At 35.8% G+C, this 23,156-nt stretch overlaps 1 protein-coding gene across 6 annotated transcripts in view; it reads left to right on the forward strand.

Moving 5' to 3' along the window:
• Positions 1-23,156, forward strand: part of Kif18a (kinesin family member 18A) — a 60,372-nt gene that overhangs the window by 31,628 nt on the left and 5,588 nt on the right. For 5 of the 6 annotated variants that reach the window (NM_001137642.1, XM_039105450.2, XM_017591908.3 and 2 more), the window contains 3 exons: positions 817-1,052; positions 20,990-21,398; positions 22,050-22,157. In NM_001137642.1, coding sequence (NP_001131114.1) covers positions 817-1,052; positions 20,990-21,398; positions 22,050-22,157 — 753 coding nt within the window. Of the gene's footprint in view, positions 1-816; positions 1,053-20,989; positions 21,399-22,049; positions 22,158-23,156 lie in introns of those variants that run through there. The other variant, XM_063284155.1, reaches the window with a different exon arrangement.

Below are 23,156 nucleotides of genomic sequence, written 5' to 3' on the forward strand. Positions count from 1 at the left end.
GTACATTTTGAATATAGTGAAACATTGTCAGTTCCAATCTTGAAATTATGGGAATATTCTGAACATTTTGAAAAGCAAAGCTTTCATGGCACTTTCAGACCTAGTAATCTTACTCCCCAGAACCAGAAGAGTTGCTATCTAACTAACTAACTAACTAACTAACTAACTAACTGTGCTATCAGTACAGAGCTATCTAAATATATGCAGCTGTAGCTATCCTCACCTTCACAGATCTCCAGTCGCTTTCCCACACTCACTGTTAAAAATTGTTCCCTTTATATCTCTGTAGTTACTATTCTATATTGTATATGCCTTATACAAAAATGTCCACGGCTGATATTGATGCAAGTGTTGTACGTCTAACTTCATAGACTATAAAGAAGCCATGAGGTGAATCATAAAGGCTGAGGGCTTGAAAAATGACAGTATTCCAGCTGGGTATATGTTCCAAGGGTCACATAGAAACTACCAGGACTACTGGTAGATCCTGGTCTTTCTGATTCCCATGCAAGACTCATTTTATTCTCTACTGAATATATTAAGTATATTCTGAGATGTTTGGATGAAAATACGTTTTTTACAAAGCAAATTTGAATTGTGGAAAGAATAATAATATTTTCATGGATATTAAGGGAAAGAGTGGACAGAGATAGAAAAAAGTACAGTCCTGACCTGACATAGATTGGGTGCAGGTTTGGCAAGAGAATTTTCCAAGTAATGTTACATAGGAAATCATTTTAATGATGCTGTAATACTCTGCCTGTTGTACCAAAGAACTATGTTAGTGTGTTCAAAACAGTGATCTCTTGCTTGCAGAGTACTGAATGCTTTGCTTCCAGTCCTAAGAAAACAGTATTGGAGATTGAAAGAAACCGGCCTGTCAAACGCTGCTTTTGATTCTGACTTCAAAGATATTGAACATTTAGTAGAGAGAAAAAAGGTAGTGGCTTGGGCTGACCAAACTGCTGAACATTCAAACCAAAGTGATGTTCCTGGTACTTCTCTTCTTATGACCTTCCCACAGCTTGGACCAATTCAGTCTATTCCTTGTTGTAAGTATTTTTATTTTATTTCATAAATGAAAGCTTGTTTCTAAGATTATTTGTATTCCAATCTACAGAACAGTTAGTTTCTTTTTAGTAGATTTGGTTATTTGATTGCCGGTAACAAAGAATCTAGCTTCTAAGTAATTTTAATTAACAAGAATCTCCCAGGACCTACCAGCATGTATATTGATGTTCTGAATAACTAGCAATTTCATTTACTTCCCATTCTTATTCAAATTTTAACTTCAATTAAGGGCTAAAGTTTATAAAAAATATTCTACAATATATAATAACGTTAACATCAACTAACACAATAGAATTCACTGTTTCTCTTGACATTTGTTATCTCTCACCTACAGATTGTGAATAAGATATTTTCTTTTTTTTTTTTTTTTTTTTTCTTTTTTCTTTTTTTCGGAGCTGGGGACCGAACCCAGGGCCTTCCGGTTGCTAGGCAAGTGCTCTACCACTGAGCTAAATCCCCAACCCCCAAGATATTTTCATTGCAAAGCTAACATATAATCTTGGTTTAACATGATACTTCTTTAGCAACAAAGAACAAAAAGTAGAATGCCCTGTCTTTGAGTAGCTGATATTACCAACTTGGTTATATTTATATGCCTTCTCTGACTTGCCCATTCTGTCTTCCCTTGAGCTCTCTGGGTTTATTTCACAAATAAATTTTATTGGTTAAGCCCTAGGTTTGGTAAGGTTCCACATGAAGATTAGCACATTCTGTTCTGCAATTTTTCTCAGTTACTTAGTTTACAACAAACAGTTTAAGTCTACCTACATCAGGAATGTACCTCATTTAAGTTTAAGAACCTACAAAATAAATTTACAGCGATTTAATCAGAATTCCGTTGAGTAGTACATCAGATTATGTTTGTGTATGATACTTAGAATTTGCATTGCTGTTACCAGATACCTAAGAATGGATTTATTTTGGTCAAAGATTTTGCCAAAGATCAGTGCATGGTCACATGGGCAGATCATACTGTGAGTAGGGCCACATTATGGAGGAATTGACAGAGAGCAGAGACTGAGGAAAGGGCTGGGGACCAAATAACCTTGAAATTCATGTTCCTGCCTCTTCCAATGATGCACCTCATCTTCCCAAAACAGGTCATACAGCTGGTTTAACACATGAGTCTCAGTGAGACATTTTATATTCATACCATACTCATGTATACTTGTTTTGTGTTTTCATAGAAAATAATTTGCTAGGTTAGAAAACCAAAACTTTTTTCAGTTTAATTACGTTATTAAATGTTTTGACTCCCAAAAAGTTTCTGGTGTAGATACCTACAATATCAGATGCCCCAAAACTGAAACTGGAGAGCCCATGTGATAGTCAGAAATGTTGAATGTTGAATCATTTTGTGTCTTCAAGATACATGTCTATAAAAACATTCCAAAATAAAAATGATAATGGCTGAACAATTGTGGCCTCTACTATTTAGGATAAAGAGTACTGTACCTAGTGCTTAGGAGAGCATATGTTTAATTTTCTAGTAATCCCAAATAGTAGCACATTTCTTTAAAATGTGTTACTATTTGGATTTCTGACAGCATTGATACATCATCTGTTACATATTTTTATATTTGAATTATTTATGGGGTGGGAGGACTGTGTTCTTATTTGGGTTTTCAGGGAAGTTTGATTTTTAGATAGGAATTTGACTCTATAATTCAAACTTGCCTGAAATTTGAAGCCAAGGCTGGCCTCAAACCTGAAATCCTCCTGTCTCTGCATTCTGAGTGTTGGATTATGGGTATATACCACCATACCCAATGACTTATCAGTACTTCGTTGCTAGGCTTTTACACAGATGTAGTCTAGTATGGAGAATTGTCTAGTGAGCTGGCAGCCTGAAGTTCTTAATTACTCCTTATTCCCAGTGTTCCCAGTGTTGGTGAGCTTTCCTGACAACGTCCTATGGCAATGCTGTGATAGCTTTTCTTGATTGTCAACTTGATACATCTTAGAAGAGGGACTCACTATTGAAAAATAGCCTCTATCAGGTTGGCCAATGGACACGTCTGTGAGCCATTTTCTTCCTTGCTAATTGATGGAGGAGGAGGGCCTAGCCCCACAGTAGGTTGTATGAGAAGTCTAGCTGAACAGCAGTAGGGAGCAAACCAGTAAGCAGCATCCTTCCATGAGCTCTGCTTCAGTTCCTGCCTCTTAAATTCCTGCCTTGAGCGCTTCTTCAGGTCTTGATAGGTGATTGACTGTAAACTGTAGGCTAAAGGAAACCCTTTTCTCCCTAAATTGTTTTGGTCAAGTGTTTATAACAGGAACAAAAACCAGACATAAATAAGCAGAAAACAGCCTTAAAGAGAAATCAGCTGTAATTTTAGAAATCCTGAGTTTCCAACTTCCTCTTTCACCTGTGGCTCTCAACAGAATTGTTAACAATCCAGTGCTTTCAAACTGATATTTTTCCTTTGTACAGATTCTTTAGCTGTCTTCAGAATAAAGACTTGTCTGGATTAGGTCCATCTATTTTACTAGCAGAAATTCTCTACTTTTTTTTTTTCAACTTGAAAAATGTTTGCATGCACTATATTGATCCTACTCTTTCCCCACCTCCAACTTCTCCCACATCCTGTCCATCTCACTACCCACACATCTCCATGTTCTTTCAGTTTGAATGCATTCAGTCTTAAATGATCTCAGGACCAAAACAGGGTCAGGCTTTGTTAGTATTGGGTGGGAGCTCTCTATATTTTTTTACATTAAGATGACAGGATTTAGGTTTATTTTTGGATCTCCACTTCATTGTCCCCTCTCTTTATTCTCAAATGGGAGTGTATACATATATTAGTCTATTTTTTTTCCACTGAAGCATTATTATCATTAAAATTTACCTAGGTGAAATATCTAGAAAGCAACACTTAAAATATATGTTTATCTTTCGCAGTTGCTTCTATCTTTGTAGTGAATTGAAGATATTGGGAAGGAAATAGGGTTTTAGCACCGAAATTGAAGAACACCAACCCCCTGCTGTTGGATGGTTATTGTTCCATATATAAATATAAATATAATGTTATTAATCCATATCTCACACATAACATACTTGTACAGACTGTCAGCAGTAAAGTAAAACGTTTATTTGGCTATTTTTCATAATGTTTCAAAATCAAAGACAAAATGTTGTATTTTACAAGCATGCATTTTCTTTTATATCAAGTAGGTTTAATATTCAGTGTTTTTCTATTGGTTGCTTTGGTTATTTAGTTCCACTGATTTCATAGATTAACTTATTGCAGGGTTCTTTATTCTATGAACTGTGCATGTTGTGTCCATTATGTACAGTCTTAGAAGGGTGGAAGGAAAGATGTCGGGGTCTTTATAAATAGTTATTGATCTTAGATATATTGAATTATGTCCGTGGAGAGGAAGAAGCAGTTCAGTTTATGTCTTATATATAATCATAAACATTATCAACTGGCTTGGTTTGTAAGTTTAAAGAATATTAAATGGTGTTAAGGTTGACTTTTTTCAACTTGCATAAGTCAGCAGTACTTTTATTTAAAGCATGCACACACCAGCTTTCAAAAGCTGATTAGATTTTAATAAATGCAACTTGTACTCTTATTGAACATCTAAAGTAACAAATGTGTAGAAAATAGTATTTCAAAAAACAAGCATTTTGATTTATTCTGGTGTTTATGTCTAAAGAAAGAAAGCACAGTCTCATCTGCTTTCTGCTACCTCAGCTTCTGCACTGGTCTATTCTGAAGTCAGTCTTACATATATATTTCTTCCATTTATATCATTTGTCTTTAAAAGAAAATGTGTAATGTTTATACGCGTAGTGTTATTTACTATAGTGTTTACATTTCCCGTCACAAGTGACTTGTTTCTGTACTTTATTGAAGTAGGAAGTCAGGCAAGGGCTTTATATCATAGCCTCGGATGCCTGTTTCTGGCCCAGGGTCTTACTACGTAACCCCGGCTAACCTAGAACTTGCTGACTGAACTCACAGATATGGACTCCCCTTCCAAGCCAAGTAAATGTGTGCAGCACCAGCGCCTGCTATACTACCTTTTCAGCCTGAGGTTCTGTTGCATTTTTATACTTGGTAATTGCTTGTTGCTCTTTGTCTACTTAGTGGGCATTAATACAATTTACATGTTTTGCTTCTTAGCATATGTGATTGTTTTTTCCATTTAAGAGCCTTTTTTCTGTGAATTGCCCACTAATCATTTCAGTACTTTTCTTGTACTTGCCTTTTGCAAAAGATTGCTTGTTTACAGACACCTAACTATGGGGACATTTATTCGTTCATTCTGTAGTATTGAATTACTAAAAAGAAAACAGACAGTATATGGGAGGAAAGGAAAGGGAAAATGTAACTGTCTGAAAAAAAATTTTAAAGGAAAAAAAGAAATACAGCACTGTGCAAAATAAGCCTCTACAAAATGGACTGATCTTCTAATAAGGAAGAAAACGTGCATCACTTAAACAGAGATTAGGAGTAGACTGCAGGTAATATGCTGGTTTTCTTTTTTTTTTTTAAACAATAGTAAGGTAGTTTTCATTAATAAGACTGAAGAATCTTACACATATAGCCAGAATAACTAGACTTGTTTTCAAGTAGGGGGAATGAGCTATCCTAAGTCATGATATGGGGCTTCATCTAACTTGTCCCAAGAAAGTCAAGATTATAACAAAGGAAAGTAAATTTTAAGAATCAGAGTTAAAGAGAAGGCAGAGCACATGGATTATTATTAGGAATTACATATTTATTTTTATTGATACATGTATGTTGAGCTTGATCTTAGCACAGATGTGAGCTTGGCACCTATTAAAATTTGACAATGTCGAGATCCGATTATGGTAAGAAAAGGTTGTAGCATTAGGAGATATTATAGTAGCAAGTAACGATGGAGTTGCCTCAGACAAGAGTTAGAATTACTGAGAGAATAGTATAGCTTGTAAGATTTTTGAGCTTGACATCTAAAAGAATGGGTTCATGTTTCAAAGGTTGGAAAAGACTTCACATGCAACAGGTTTTCAGAGACAAAGTAGTTTATATACAGGAGTTTAGTTAGGGCCTTGTTAAGTTTGCCTTCAGATATATCCACAGTGGAGATGTCATTGTCGGCAGTTAAAACTGCAGATCGGGAGAGACGTCTTGTGTTGAACTATAGCTTTGATGGTTGATAACATTTACATAATATTTAGCTCTGTAGGACTGCATGAGAAGGGCAGGTATATTAGTTCTTCCCTTCAGTTCATCCCTGCCTTCACTGGATTTCAGCTGTCGGAGTGTCCTTTTTGGTGCTAAAAATTTAGTTGCACTTTTTCTCAAATGCTTTTAGAATCATTTTCCATCCATAAATTTTCCATTTTTCCTATCCATCCTCTCAATTTATTTTAATGTAATAATCTAGTACATTTTCTAAGAAGCTAGTTGTTTTGTGTGTTCATCTTGTACCTTTGTTTTACATGCAGTAAATAGACACATGGGATTCTTTATATGAAGTCTCTGTTCTTCAGAGCTGCTAACTTTTTCTCTTGTTTTGGTTTTATCTATAGTAATTCTAGTTTCTCTTCATCATCCTTTGTTTTCAATAGCTTTTGTTGTCACATCTAGGAACTGAAAATTAAACTCTTTAAAACTAATCCCAGCAATGGGTTGGGGAGCAAATGCACTTCGATCTGTGAGTTCAAGACCAACCTGATCTCTACAGTGAGTTCCAGGACAACCTGAGCTACACAGAGAAACCCACCTCCCAACCCCCCAAAGAAAGAAAAAGGAAAAATGATGAATTGTGTCTTTGTTCTTATTCACCACCAGATTTTTCTGGTTAGTCCATGTCTTGGTTATTCCTCTCAGCTTGAGCATTTTCTTTATAGACCTCCTGCACATTGGTTATTAAAGATATCCTTAGGGTTGTTTGTGTTTGCTTGTTCTTAGAGACAGGGTCTCACGGACTCTATAGCTTCAGATGGCTTTGTGCTCAGAGATCTGCCTGCCTCTTCCTCAATGCTGTAATTTAGGACATGCACTACCATGCATAGCTAGCCCTCAATATTTTATATTTTTATTATATATTACTTCCTATTCAGAAAAATAATTTATTTTAAAACTCATTATTTTACCGATATCAAAACTTTAAATTTTAGTGCTAGATATTTATGTGACTTTAAATCTTTATCTGTGGAGTAAAATGTACACCTATTTTGGGTCTGAAAAATAGAAAGCTCAGTCAGAGTACTGTGGGTACTGACGGGCAAGGTTTATTTATGGAATTGATAAAATTTTGACATTAAATGAAAAGCCAAGACTTCCTCATTACCCATCTGGAAACTCAGTAATATTTCTGTCTCTAACCTTTCTTTCTGGTTTGTTTTCTTGTCCCTCGTGTCTGTGCTTTGATCTTAAAGCACAATAAAGGGAGAAATACCAACAGAAGAGAGTCTCCAACAGTGCAGAATACTTGTACAGGGTGCAGCGTTCCTCTTCCAGTTTAGATCTCCCCTGAAACTGTGTGCCAACAAAGAAATGTGTAAAAACTGCAATATCTTTATAATCTTCAAATGGAAGACAAATGGAAGGGAACAGGAATATTTATAGTTAAACCTTTCATATTTATCCCACTTGGCAAAATTTTTAGTCATTACCAATAAACAGAAGTTATATTTTGAGCCCTAAATACACTTTATTTGCCTCTTGCTCTCCAAGTACATTATGATAGTGTTTACTTATTCACATACACCCATAAATATGTCTGTAGCAATCCTTTTGCATTCTTTCTTTTTTACATCTTAAATATATATGGGTGCTGTGACAGTAGAAGTCATATTTTCTAATATTCTTCACAGAGTGAAATATCAAAGGGGTTTGGGTGACTTAATTCAAATTTCAGGATTAATCATAAACTATAATAATTCTTAAGTACATGGAAATTATATGGTTTGTAATATTTTGTTTACAATTTATATTTTCTTTACTGAAGTTATTATTTTATAGCCACAATAGTATAATAAATTTACTACAGAATGTATGGATACTTTGGTAGCACCTTAACTTTTATTTTTGTGGGATTTTTTTCAGTACTAATTTAACCTCAGGGCCTTGAACATGCTAGGCAGTTATTCTACCACTGACATACATCCAAATACCCATGTTTGTCTGCTTGCTTCTTTTGGGTGTTGTTTATTATGGCTTTGTAGTTGGGAGTTTTCTGAGACTGGGTCTTACTTAGTAAGTTGCACAAGCTGCCTTTGAACTTAGAGTGTAGGCCAGGCAAGCCTTCATGTTTGCCCCAAATTGGCTACTTAGCTGTGCACTACTGTACCTAGGCACATTATCTTTTAAATTTTTAAATGTATTGCCTGTATAATATACATCCATGAATTTCATGTGGTGCAGATCTGTTAAAAATAAATTAGTTTTATAATTAATATGTTTATCAATCATGTCTACCTAGAAGTGTTTATAGAAATATATTTATTAATCCTTGATTTCACTCTAGAACTTTGCCCTCTAATGTTCACTTTAGTTTTGTATCCGAGAATTCCTCCTCCTGTGTGCACTATTAGTAGAGGTGCTAGCAAAGGAAGAGTCTTGCCATCACTTTGCACTTAATGTCAATTAGGTCCAATTGCATTCATCAGTCTCTCCCTGTCACATGCCTCTGACTCATGGTTGCTGACCACTGTGCTCTGCTTTTATACTAATGTACAGCTCTATGACAAAGTCTCTTAACATTTGCAACCTTAAGCGTATGATAAATTAGTTCCTCTGGGTAAGACATTCAGAACATGTGATTTGGCACATCAAAAGATGACCCCAAAAGACCTGCCCAATTTTCAGAAGAATTTTAAACTCAATAGTGATAAATGATCATGTCTCTTTATTTAAAGGAACCACCTGTAAAATATTTCAGTAACCTGAAAGATAAACGTGGTAATTTTGCATAAGAAAACATGAATTGTACTATTTGTATCTTAAGGATTTCTTTAAAACAGAAAAAGAAAAGAATGTTTTTTTATTTATTTTGAATTTTTATTTACATTTCGAATGGTATCCCCCCCCTTCCCACACCAAATCACCCACCCCTTCTCTCCTCCCCACCCTGTCTTTCGCCCTCACTGAGGAGTCCAGCCATGGCAGGACGAAGGACTTCTCCCTTTGGTGCCCAGCAAGGCCATCCTCTGCTACATAAGCAGATGGGGCCAGGACTCTGTCCACGTCTACTCTTTGGGTGGTGGTTTAGTCCCTGGGAGTTCTGGTTTGGTAGTATTGTTCTTATGGGGTTGCAAACTACTTCAGCTCCTTCAATCCTTTCTTTACCTCCTCCATGGGGTACCCTGTTCTCAGTTCAGTGGTTGACTGCTAGCATTCTCCTCTGTATTTGTCATGCTCTGGCAGAGCCTCTCAGGAGGCAGTTATATCAGGCTCCCGTCAGCATGGAATTATTGGCATCAGCAATATTGATGTGGTTTGGTGGCTGTATCTATATGGTCTGGATCCCCAGGTAGGACAGGCTCTGAATGGCCATTTCTTCAGTCTCTGCTCCAAACATTGTCACCATATCTCCTCCTATGAATATTTTTGTTCCCCCTTCTAAGAAATACTAAAGCATCAACACTTTGGTCATTCATCTTCTTGAGCTTCATGTGGTCTGAGGATTGTATCTTGTGTAAGCCGAACTTTTGGTCTAATATCCACTTATCACTTGAGTGCATACCATGTGAGGGTTTTTTTTTTGTGATTGGGTTGCCTCACTCAGGATGATATTTTCTAATTCCATCCATTTGCCTATGAATTTCATGAAGTCATTTTTAATACCTGAGTAATACTCCATTGTGTAATTCTACCAGATTTCCTATATCCATTCCTCTGTTGAAGGACATCTAGGTTCTTTCCAGCTTCTGCCTATTATAAATAATCTGACTATGAACATAGGGAAGCATGTGTCCTTCTAATATTTTGGAGCATCTTTTGGGTATATGCCCAGGAGAGGTATAGCTGGGTCCTCAGGTAGTTCAATGTCCAATTTTTTGAGGAACCTCCAGAATGATTTCTAAAGTGGTTGTACCAGTCTGCAATTCCACCAACAATGGAGGAGTGTTCCTCTTTGTCTACATACTCGCCAGCATCTGTCGTCTCCTGAGTTTTGATCTTAGCCATTCTGACTGGTATGAGGTAGAATCTCAGAGTTATTTTGCATTTCCCTGATAAATAAGGATGTTGAACATTTCTTTAGGAACTTCTCAGCCAATTGATAATCCTCAGCTGAGAATTCTTTATTTAGCTCTGAACCCCATTTTTTAAAAGGTTATTTGGCTCTCTGGAGTCTAACTTCTTGAGTTCTTTATATATATTGGATATTATTAGCCCTCTATCAGATGTAAGATTGATAAAGATCTTTTGCAATCTTTTGGTTGCCCTTTTGTCCTAATGACTGTGTCCTTTGCCTTACAGAAGCTTTACAATTTTATGAGGTTCCATTTGTCGATTCTTGATCTTAGAGCATGAGCCATTGGTGTTTTGTTCAGGAAATTTTCCCCTGTGCCCATGTGTTCAAGGCTCTTCCCCACTTTTTCTTCTGTTAGTTTGAGTGTATCTGGTTTGATGTGGAGGTCCTTGATCCACTTGGACTTGAACTTTGTACAGGAAGATGAAAATGGATGGATTTGCATTCTTCTTCATGCTGACCTACAGTTGAACTAGCACCATTTGTTGAAAATGCTATCTTTTTTCCATTGGATGGTTTTAACTTCTTTGTCAAAAATCAAGTGAGCATAGGTGTGTGGGTTCATTTCTGGGTCTTCAATTCTATTCCACCTGCCTGTCTCTGTACCAATAACATAAAGTTTTTATCAATATTGCTCTGTAATACTGCTTGAGGTCAGGAATGGTGAATCCCCCAGAAGTTCTTTTATTGTTGAATATAGTTTTCACTGTCCTGTGTTTTTCATTATTCCAAATGACTTTGCAAATTGCTCTTTCTAACTCTATGAAACTGAGTTGTAATTTTGATGGGGATTGCATTGAATGTGTAGACTGCTTTTGGCAAGATGGCCATTTTTACTATATAACCCTGCCAGTCCATGAGCATGGGAGGTCTTTCCATCTTCTGAGATCTTTTTCAGTTTCTTTTTCAGAGACTTGAAATTCTTGTAATACACATCTTTCACTTGCTTGGTTAGAGTTACACTGAGATATTTTATATTATTTGACTATTGTAAAGGGTATCATTTCCCTAATTTCTCAGTCTGTTTATCCTTTGAGTAGAGGAAGATTACTGTTTTGTTTGATTTAATTTAATTTCCATCCTCTTTGCTGAAGTTGTTTATAAGGCTTACTAGTTCCCTGGTATAACTTTTGAGGTCACTTAGGTATACTATCATATCATCTGCTAATAGTGATATTTTAACTTCTTTTCCAGTTTGTATACCATTGAGCTCCTTTTGTTGTCTGATTGCTCTGGATAGGATGTTGAGTACTATATTTAATAAGTAGGGAGAGAGTGGGCATCCTTGTCTAGTCCCTGAGTGTACTAGGATGGCTTCAAGTTTCTCTCCATTTAGTTTGATGTTGACTACTGGTTTGCTGTATATTTTTACTATGTTTATGTATGGACCTTGAATTCCTGATCTTTCCAAGACTTTCAGTATGAAGGCTTTTTGAATCTTGTCACATGCTTTCTCAGCATCTAGTGAGATTATCATTTTTTTTCCTTTGAGTTTGTTTATATAGTATATTACATTGATCGATTTCCGTATATTGAACTGTATATAGTCACCCCTGGGATGAAACCTACTTGATCATGATGGATGATCATTTTGATGTGTTCTAGGACTTGATTTGCAAGAATTTTATTGAGTATTTTTAAATCGATATTCATAAGGGAAATTGGTCTGAAGTTCTGTTTCTTTGTTGGGTCTTTGTGTGGTTTAGGTATAAGCATAATTGTGGCTTCAGAGAAGGAATTTGGCAGTGTTCGTTCTGTTTCTATTTTGTGGGATAGTTTGGACAGTATTGGTATGAGGTCTTCTATGAAGTTCTGATAGAATTCTGTAGTAAACCCATCAGGCCCTGGGCTCTTTTTGGTTGGGAGACTTTTAATGACTCCTTCTGTTTCTTTAGGAGTTATGGGACTATTTAGATAGTTTTTCTGGTCCTGATTTAACTTGGGGGCCTCATATGTGTCTAGGAAATTGTTCATTTCCTCCAGATTTTCCAGTTTTGTTGAATATAGGCTTTTGTAGTAGGATCTTTTTAATTTCCTCAGATTCTATTGTTTTGTCTCCCTTTTCATTTCTGATTTTGTTAATTTGGACACACACTTTGTGTCCTCTGGTTAGTCTGGCTAAGGGTTTATCTATCTTGTTGATTTTCTCAAAGAACCAACTCTTGATTTTGTCGATTCTTTGTTCTTTGTTTAAATCATACTCTTGCTTCTACAGTGTGTTTGGATATCCAATGTTTGCTTTGGTGGAAGAACTGGGCTCTGATGATGCCAAGTAATTTTGGTTTCCGTTGCTTAGGTTCCTGTGCTTGCCCCTGGCCTTCTGATTGTCTTTGGTGTTAGCTAGTCTTGCTGTCTCTGACAGTGGCTTGACCCTCCTGTAATCCTGTGTGTTTGCACTCCTGGAGATTGCCTTTCTCCCAGAGTGATCTAGGTACAGAGAGCTGTGTCACAGGGTCAGTTCCGGGTGCAGGCGGAAACCGGAAGGATCCTGTCCCAGACTGCTCCTTGGTTCCTGTGTCCAGAGGGCTCCAGGCAGGTTCCTCTTAGCCTAGGAATGTGAGCAGAAGTGGTGGTCTCCCCTGAGTTCTCAGGATTGTTCACACTTCTGATAGTCTAGCTCTCTACCCCCACAGGATTTGGGTACTGAGAGCTATTGGACTGGGTCAGCTGTGGGTGCAGGCAGAAAACAGAAGGATCCTGTCCCAGACTGCTGTTTTTTATTTCTTAATGTAATTTTTAGAACATTCAGAGAAATTTTGACACAAGAAATGAGTAGTTGTGGTGACATAAAAATTGGTTCTCATTTTTCTTGTCTTTTCTGTAAGTCTAATGTCTAATAAATATACTAACATACTAATATCTAATATACTATTTATATAATATACTGGTATACTAAAGAACACTGAGTTATTGATTTTTTTTGCTTTATTTTGATAAGTAAAACTACATTAAAATCTCTGTATATATGTTTTACAAGTTTTACCTTAATCTGTATATCTAAAAGTAAAATAGCTAGACCAGATAATATATATACATATATACATATATGTGTGTATATATACATATATACACACATATATTTGTGTGTGTGTGTGTGTGTGTGTGTGTGTGTGTGTGTGTGTGTTTGCGTGTGCATCTACCACCAAATTCTCTTCTATTAATTGCAGAGATTTTAGGGGCACCTTCGAAGGCATTCATGACCCATTGTCAATCACAGACAGAGCTCTACTACCCATTTTGGTAGGCTTTCTGAGCCATCCGTGCCTCTACAGTTTCCAAGGTTTTTTCAATACCAGATTTGCTTTCTGTTTTTCAATTCCTACCCTAACCTGTTGAGTCTTTCTCTGTACTAAATGTCTAATGCAAACTGTACTCTCTTCATGAAATCCCCCTTTCCTAAAGGGTCAGTGTTAGAGCAGCATTCTCTGAGAGTCGGAAGCTGTTTTCAGTTATTCACTTTATTATCCTTTGTTTAGGTTTTTTTTTTGGGGGGGGGGGTGCTGTGGGGTTTTTTGTTTGCTTTAATACCAACAGATACTTTGAAAAAAAATCAAGCCATAAGTTATATTTCATGAACTTGTAACTGTACTTGGTTTTGTTGTCTACTTTACCTAGTGGACCTGTTTTCTAAGCAAATTCTTTTTCCGAAAAAAGTAATATGATTTAGTATGAGCTTGGTCCCTAGCTTTCTTCCCATTGAACTACATGAATTTTTATTACTTATTTTGTGTTGTTAATGACTGAACACTGATCCTCTGCAGTGCAGAGCTGCACCTCAGCTGCTAACTGTCTTGTTACACATTATACTTATATGGTTGGTGTTTTTATTTTTTACTCTGTTGGTTTCATGTAGTAAAACTACATTAAAATTTTTGTATATATGTTTTACCAATTATCTAATTAGCTCCTTAGACTGTATCCCTAAAAATACAATAGCTAAATCAGGTGGTTTATATGTTTTTAAAGCTCTTGATAGCCATCAAATTATCCTCATGTCTAACAAAATTATACAGTCCGTCCTAAATGAATAAATGAAAGTAAAAGTTGTTATGTGCTGTTTTCTTTAATGGAATTAGTTCTGAATTGATTACCTAATTATTTGCTTTAAATAATTGTATTTATCTTTTCTCTTGTTTTATTGGGGAGAGGGATATTCCTTTTCTCTGGTTATTTCCACATACATACATACATACATACATACATACATACATACATATATTATTCATGCATGAATTCTAGTCATAGCCAAACATGTTACATGTATTTTTTTTCCTCATCTCCTATTTACGTCGACCTTATGAGACCTTATAGGTTTAAGGAAGTTTGCTTGTTGTAGTGCTCAGAATCAAGGATGTTATAAATGCTAAGATTTTCACATAGCTCAGCTTTAAATTATAAAGAGATCTACTATCAGTGCACTTATTTTTTCTCCCAATAATAGACAACAGATAGCATCTCTACATAGTACTTTGTAACTAGTGTGGTCTCTTCTGTTCATAGAGTTGGGTCTATGTAAGTCATTATGTTAATCCTGGTTGCCATTATGTCATGTTCCTGAGTATCTACCTGGGCTTCTCCGGGTAAATCCCCAATAAACTAGAAAACAAGAGGCTGAAAATTTGCCGACAGCATATAATAATGACATTTTGAGCTGAAGTATGCACTTTCTTACTGTTGAACAGCAGAGTTTTATATGAGAAAGCTTAAATGAACACTAGGATTGCTTAATACTAAATTCTTGTTTGAGGCTGAAATTGTAGCCCACATGACTTTTCTGGTAGTTTATAGCTAATCACACTACCTCTTTATTTAACAGATTCAGTAAAGAATATGGATTGCTGAATCATATTAGTTTCATGACTATAAATGTCAATGTTGGTGAAGGTTAATATTACTTTAATTTTTATTGTTATTACTTTTATTTTGCTTGAAGCCTAAGGCAGTGAAGAAAGTTGTTTTTGTTTGGAATGTATGGGAGCAGTTGGTGGAATGGCTAAGGAAGGTAGTTTTGGTTTTTTGAAGACAAGGTCTCAAGTGCCTAAATTTGGCCTCTGATCTCACTCTATATCTTAAACTTGTGACCTTTGAGACTTTCAGTTATTTTGCTAGGAGAAACATCTGTACATGAGTTCAAGTTTCTTCTCTAATAAGAAATAAAACCACACATTTGGTTTAAAATTATTTGGCATACTTCTCATTAATATTATTTTGACTTAAGAAATAGTTTTCATAATTACTAAGATAATCACTTAACACATTTCACCCAGGGGCTGGTGCGAGGCTCAGGAGTCGGGAGTGTGCACTGTCCTTACAGAGGACCTGACCTCAGGTCTCAGCACTCAACGTCAGATAGCATACCACCTCCTGTCACTCTAGAGGGGATTCACGTACCTCTTATAGCTACTGTGGCCACCAGCACACATAGGCACATACATCCCCACACACATACACTTAAGTAAAAAATAAAATCATAGCAATGTTTTTGCATTTTTTAAAACTATTCAAGAAAATAGGCAAAAAAAATGTTTTTCTTCTTTGTTTACTGGAATATATGCTAAAGGGCTCATAGCAAACATCTTAGTATTTATAGATTATTTCGAAACAGTATGTTTCTACGGATGTATGTGATTCATCTAAGATAAGCATTATAATTTTTATTTATGAGGAATAAATCATAGATTATTTATAGTATTACCTTTTGTCCTGGATCCAACACATTATAACAGGAAAATGAATATATGTGGTTCTGTTACAGTGTCATATACATATCCATAAATACTTAAATCTGTGAACTAAAAGGAAACTATTAATAAAGATTAAAAAACTCTTTTCAAAGCATTATTATACTAATGTTTTTTTTTAAATTCCTTGTAAGAAGAGGAGAAATTTTTCTACCTTCTAAAAGTATTTCAGCTGAGATAGACTTTCCAAAGAAGAACAGTACAGATGTTAGAGTAGGACTGGTAGATTATGGGTAGAAGTAAATGACACACTGAGCAGTACAGGCAATCTGGGCATATTTGATATCCTTCATATGTTTCTTTGTCAAATTCTCCTGTAGTTCAGTTTGAATGTGTAAGTGGCCAATTTGTTGCTTTTATTATATCTACATATTTCTTTGTATTCTTTTAAATACAAATTTGAGAAGTTTGAGATGGTGAATCAGAGGTAAATATCCAAACTTTACTTTTTTCATTCACCACTCAACAATTATTTATTTATAACCTTAGCAAAAAAATTTTTAACATTTTACTTTTTTTTTAATTGGATATATTTATGTTTCAAATGTTATTCCCTTTCCCGGTTTCCTGTCCATAAGCCCCCTATCCCCTTGCCCTCCTCCATAAAGATGCCCCCCCCATCTACACTCCCTTAACACCCCCCTTGATATTCCCCTGCACTGGGGGTTCAACCTTGGCAGGACCGAGGGCTTCCCCTTCCACTGGTGCCCCAATAAGGTTATTCTCTGCTCCCTATGCAGTTGGAGCCCTGGGTCAGCCCATGTATAGTCTTTGGGTAATGATTTAGTCACTGGAAGCTCTGGTTGGTGGGGTTGCAAGCCCCTTCAGCTCTTTCAATTCTTCCTCTAATTTCCCCAATGGGGGTCACGTTCTCAGTTCAGTGGTTTGCTGCTAGCATTGACCTCTGTATTGGACATGCTCTGGATGTGTCTCTCAGGAGAGATCTATAGGATTTACTTTTAAATGTATGTATGTGCACATGTCGTCTGTGGGTTTATGTCAGAAGAGCGTGTCAGCTGCAGTCACAGATGGTTGCGATCCACCTGAAGTGGATGTTGGTAATTGAACTTGCTTTGTTTTGTCAAAATTAAGATTATGATGCTTAAAAGGTCTGTATATCACTTTACTAAAAAGTTATTGTCTGGATAACAAGCCATAAACGATGGCTTTATGTAATAGTGAAATGTGGAATGTTCTGTGTTTGATTTGGTTATTCCCTAATTGATTTAACCCTTCGTGTGTAGTAGAGGCCCAGCACTGTGTAGTACTGAGAATGCAGTTCCTGCATTACCTGGCATCCCCTTATATTTATGAAAGCCTAAGCATAGAGGTGTACTCTCCCATGTCCCAGTCAGGAGGCAGAAACACAGGGATCATCTGAATCTTACCTCAGTAGGACCTTGGACAACACAGTGATACCCATCCCCACCTGCCAACCACATTTTATAAGAGAATTAGTTTTGATGGCTGGAAATTTTGAGCACCATCTTGGAATCACTTTCCACTGATACTAAGAGATGACTTACTCCTATGGACAGCTAACCATTTGTGGTTTTGAATATGTTATGGATATACTTTATACCATTTGTATACTATCTTGATTCTAACATGTTTCCCACACTTCTCCGTCACTGTTGTGATGCCCTACTCTCACTGTCTTCACATGAGCTGTAGAGGTAGGCTGCTTGCTGATTTTCCTGCTTTATCTCTTGCCCATTCATTCGTTTGTTTGTTCACAGATCTTGCTATATAGCTCAGACTGAATTCTCAAGTGTCCTTTACCTTAGCCTCCTGAGGGCTAGGATTATATATATGTGCAACCTTTTCAGGCTTTTTATAAAAAAAGACATGGATAAAAGGATATAATCTACTTTCAGTTTCCTTCTTATCATGTCTATAGTCTAAGCTTGAGAATTATGGAACTTTGATAGATAACTGTACTGGCTAGTTTTGTGTGTCAACTTGACACAAGCTAGAGTTGTCACAGAAAAGGAGCCTCAGTTGTGGAAATGGCTTCATGAGATCCAGCTGTAAGGCATTTTCTCAGCTAGTGGTCAAGGTGGGAGGACCCAGCCCATTGTGGGGGGTGCCATCCCGGGCTGGTGGTCTTGGGTTCTATAAGAAAGCAAGCTGAGCGAGTCAGGGGAAGCAAGCCAGTAAGAAACATTCCTCCATAGCCTCTGCATCAGCTCCTGCTTTCTGACCTGCTTGAGTTCCAGTCCTGACTTCCTTTGGTGATGATCAGCAATGTGGAAGTGTAGGCTGAATAAACCCTTTCCTCCCCAATCTTGGTCATGATGTTTGTGCAGGAATAGGAACTCTAGGACAATAACATTATCTCCACTTGATAGACAACATTTTCTCAGGCTGAGTTAGATGCATCTGCCACAAGACAGCTCTTCTGGAAATGTACTGTATAGCCCTTTCTTCTAATGGAAAAGTACAGCATATTATTTTTATCAACACAGGTCTAGCATATTCACTGGATTTTAAAGTTACTCTATGGTAACCTTAACCTGACATTTTCCACTTGTTGTACCTTTCTAAAGTATCCACACTAGCTAACGAATAATCATTTTATAGTGTAGAAATCTTATTCAAAATGAAATGCCATATCTTGTGTATTTTTAGATTTAATTAAGTGGGTCCTAACGTTATATATAATTGCAGTAAGTTGAATGTTTAATTTTTGTGGAAATGTTTAAATATTTGTTTTGTTTTTGCTATTTCCTAAAATTTTCTTATGAACTAGTCAACCTAGGTGATCTTAAACTGACTACCACCTCAATATTTTATCTAAATTAAATAAAATTGAGAACTGAGAAGAAAGGCTCTGTATCTCATATATGTTGTATATATTCATAGTATCTCTTTCAAGCCAAGCACAGTAATCAGTATCTGATCATGTTTACTACAGCTCCATGTCTGCCCTTCAACTTAATTTAAAAGATTACAGAATTATAGCTAAGTATAAACCATTATGACATTATTATTTCTTTCTCTAACCAATTATCATTATGGTCATACAAAATTTGATGTTGAGTCTATGTTTAGATTATCCCAGAAAACTGGTGGCTATCTTTTGTTCTGTGTCTTATCAGAGATTCGCCTTTTCATATGCTATTTGCTATAAAAAAAAAAAAATAGCCAGGTCTCACTGCAGAGATCACGCCTACTATAGACAGAAGAAAAGTGGTACCTCTGGCTGTCTTTATCTCTTGAGATTTAACCTGCCATTTTGCTACGTTTTGTGTATTATTATACTTGAATGGCAAATAATACATCCTGTTCTTTCAATAACACATAGGTTTATTTTGTAATTTATGATCAATCTTGATAAACTTTGTATCATGTGAAAGATGTTTGAAATACATTTATTTAGAGATAACTGAAATGATTATTGATAAAGTGTTGGAAAGTAAACTACCACCTTATTAAATTTATAATTCTTTAATTTGAAGCACTTTTTTATTTCCAGAGCATTGCATTGAACCCTAAATGTTCCTGTTATCTAATCCTGGAAAATCTCTTTTCTATGCAATGATATGATACAAGGTATTAATGTATTAATGTGCACACTACTTAAAGTGAGTTACCCAAGGTCACTCACTGGGTCTTTGGTAAAACCAGAAATAGAATTCAAGTCTCCTGACTTGCAACTCAGTTCTCTATCCTCAATATAGTTTTCTGTCTTCTATACCCCTGTGTCTCTCATGGGAAAAGAAGTTAATCTTCTAGCTATTATTAGCCACCAAATTGGTGGTAGCAGCTCAGTGGAGAAAAGTGACTGTCTTTACACTGCGGCATTAGTATAAAAATATCTGGTAATGGAAAATTTGACAAATGTCATGTTAAAGGGAGTGGAAAATTATTTTAAGATCTAGATCTCATTTGTCTAGTTCTCAGAAAAGTCAAATTCCTTAGTAGAATGGAAATCATTTTTTCTTCCTGTTTTTAAATTGTATTTCCTAGAGGGTAATTGACAACTATCATAATAAGAATAATGCATGTACTGGTAATGACCTCACCATACATGTATTTTACCTTAGAAGTTCTCAATTGACTTAATAAAATACATATGTTCTATTATCTGTATTTAAATAGTATTAATTAATAAAGCAAATGTAACATCAATTGGGAGCTTTTCCTGATTTTAAAAAGACATGGAAATAATACATAGTTTGTTTTCTATGAGCAATATTCACTAAGCTAATATCTCATGTCAGGTCTCTTGAAGTTCATCCCAATCATGCAGGCAGAATACCAAATGTAAAATGAGTATATTAGCATTCACAAAGTATATTGTTATAAACAGTGTCATTGGACATTAGTATAAGACATTAAAGAAAAATGTATATACTTAAAGGGTGAGCATTTCTAGGTCTCTGAGAACTTTAAGTTTACTAGAACAATTTGTTTTTAATTTTGTATCAGGCACCAAAAATTAGTGTGTTTCTGTTAAAGTTTAATGAAAGCCCTTAAGTAAAAGGATTGTACAATCACAGTGCTTTTAATCATATGTATTTTTAAAACATAGAATCCATGGAGGTTCTGACAAACACAAAGGGAAGTGGAGCTTTCTTGGTTATTGCCTACTAAACAAGAATGCCACTTAGTCCTAGTGAGGTAGTATTGATTCCCAGTAGGATAAGTATTCATATCTATACCTACAAATATTAAATACTTGTTCTTAGCTCTAAAGGAAACATGAATGCTGGAAATTGCTTGTGAATTGATAGAAATGATTGGAAACTTAATCTTATGATTAACTAATATCTAAAAATGGCTACTTTATATTAGTAAATTTACTACTAAGGCTGTTAAAAATTAATCATACTGTATTCCTTTCCTACTTATTTTCTTTAAGATTTCTATCAAATTTATGTTCTTGGTTATTTTATTTTTCTTAACTGTTGTGACTTTTGGAGTGACTATTGATGCAACATTGAACTTTTTAACTTTGTACTTTCGTTGCACAGGCTCATCCATGAGTGACCCTAGCATACTTAAGATTACTCCACAAAGAAGAACCAAAAGAAAATTAATACCTTCTCCATTGAAAGTAAAACATACTCAGAAGTCTGCACTGTCTGAAAGGACACAGCTTAATGATTCTTTTAGCAAAGAACTTCAGCCTATTGTTTACACCCCAGAGGACAGCAGAAGAACTGTTCAGGACCTCTCTCCACCCTTAGCAAGAGCGTCCTCACATTCTGCAAATGGAATGAATGATAATTCCCTGAAAGCACTGTGTAGAACAGAATCTCCTCTCAGCAGAACCGAGTGTAAAGAGGGTTTGTACTCTACATCTGCTATATGTGATGGTATCAAAAGCTTGAAAAATAATTTGCCTGAACCACTACCGAGCAGCAAAAGCACTTTACACAGGTACAAAAGCAGAATGCTTTACCGCCATTGTTTTCTCTTTTACCAAAGTCTTTCAAACTCATCGCTTCCTTTTTCTTCTTTGTTTATATTGGAGGTTTATTTCATAAATCAAGTGTCCTCTGTTTGATATAAAAGGTGCTTGTTTACTGCATTTTAGTTGAATATGGATACACTAGCCACTTTTTAAAATGACAAATTTTGTATTCTAACATGATTGACCTTCCTTAAGCTAGAAGAAACCTTAAGAAGTATTTCAATTTTTCTCCATATTCTGATGCTGTGTATCCTAAGCCACCAATGAAAAAGACTACCTTGCTTCCTGATCGATGAGGAATGTCCACAATTCAGCATAGTCAGACATTTAATATATTATTGAATGAATGATGTCATTTAAGTAAGCATTCAACTACAAAATAACATCCGATCTAAATATGGGAAGAGAAATACCTCTATATTTCTTTATTCTAAGAAATGTAGAAATCTATTGAGAGCGTCTCTAACTGGTGCTTTTAAAATGTTTATCTTATGTAGGAATATCTTATATATATATATTAATATCAATGATTTTCTTATTTTAGAAGTGTAACTCACTTTTATTCGTACAGTGTAAAGCAATTTTCTTCTCTTTGATTCTTCATTTTTAATATTTAGGGTGGAGTCTTCCTCATTTCCAACGAAGGATTCTAGGTCTGTATCAACAAGTGTGCCATCCTACATGGCGATGACCACTGCTGCAAAGAGGAAGTGGAAATTCATGAGGTATGATTAAGATGGACTGTTACCGTCTCTATATAAGATCATGTTCATACTTTGATTTTCCATGACTTTTTATCATTGGTAGACTCAGTTCCTATTTAATTATCTCCACTAAGTGCTCAGTGAAGCCCTGGATTTTTGTTATTGAAGGGAACCTTGAGTGAAGCCCAATAATTTCCACTTGAAATTTACACAAAGTATACCACTTTTAGGTTATTGAAAATAAATTGAAAAGTCTTCTAACTTCCAAAAGTGTCACTTACTTCCTACTTTTATTCTGGTGACAATTGTTTATTTGTCTTGAGTTTCTTTGCTCCTAGAATTCAGTTCTTTTAATGATACATGCCCAATATAAGGAAGTGTGCTATTTCTCCTTGACACTGTAACTTAGACCAAGCCACCAAGCAGGAACAATTACAATTGTTGTTCAATTGTAGCAGCTAAATAAAATGCAACTAACCACTTGTTGAAGGCTTTGGCAAACAACCATGGTAGCCAAAGACTTGAAAATGTAACATCCAAGAAAACAACATGCTACCAGAACCAACTTTAATTTACCACACTCCCTTTATGTTAGGACTTCCCAGTTCATAGCATAAGGCGAGAGAACGAACAAAAGGCACTCAAGTGATTGGCAGCTATCCCTGAGCTTGGGACCCAAGTCATTCTGTGCAGTCTTTGCCTTTAAGGCTTGCTATCTGCTAAGGTCTGTTGAGAATCAAACTGAAAGTGGCTGCTAAAAGACCACTGCAATAAGCAGAGGTTGGCTTCCTGGGGTACAAAGGTTAAGGTCAAAAGATATGGAAGGAGACCTTTTAAACACCCAAGGATTTTATTAGAAAATATTTGATGTGCTGCAGCCTAGGAGTAGAACAAAGTAGAAATAAACCAGTTTTTGAAAGCCTGAAACAGATCTTAGACCAACTCAATCTTTGGTAAATTCAGATGTTCTATATCCATTCCACATGTGTCTAAACCAAAACTTCTAATCTCTAGAATATG

The sequence above is a fragment of the Rattus norvegicus genome, chromosome 3 (assembly GCF_036323735.1).
Source record: "Rattus norvegicus strain BN/NHsdMcwi chromosome 3, GRCr8, whole genome shotgun sequence".
Lineage (NCBI taxonomy): Eukaryota > Metazoa > Chordata > Mammalia > Rodentia > Muridae > Rattus > Rattus norvegicus.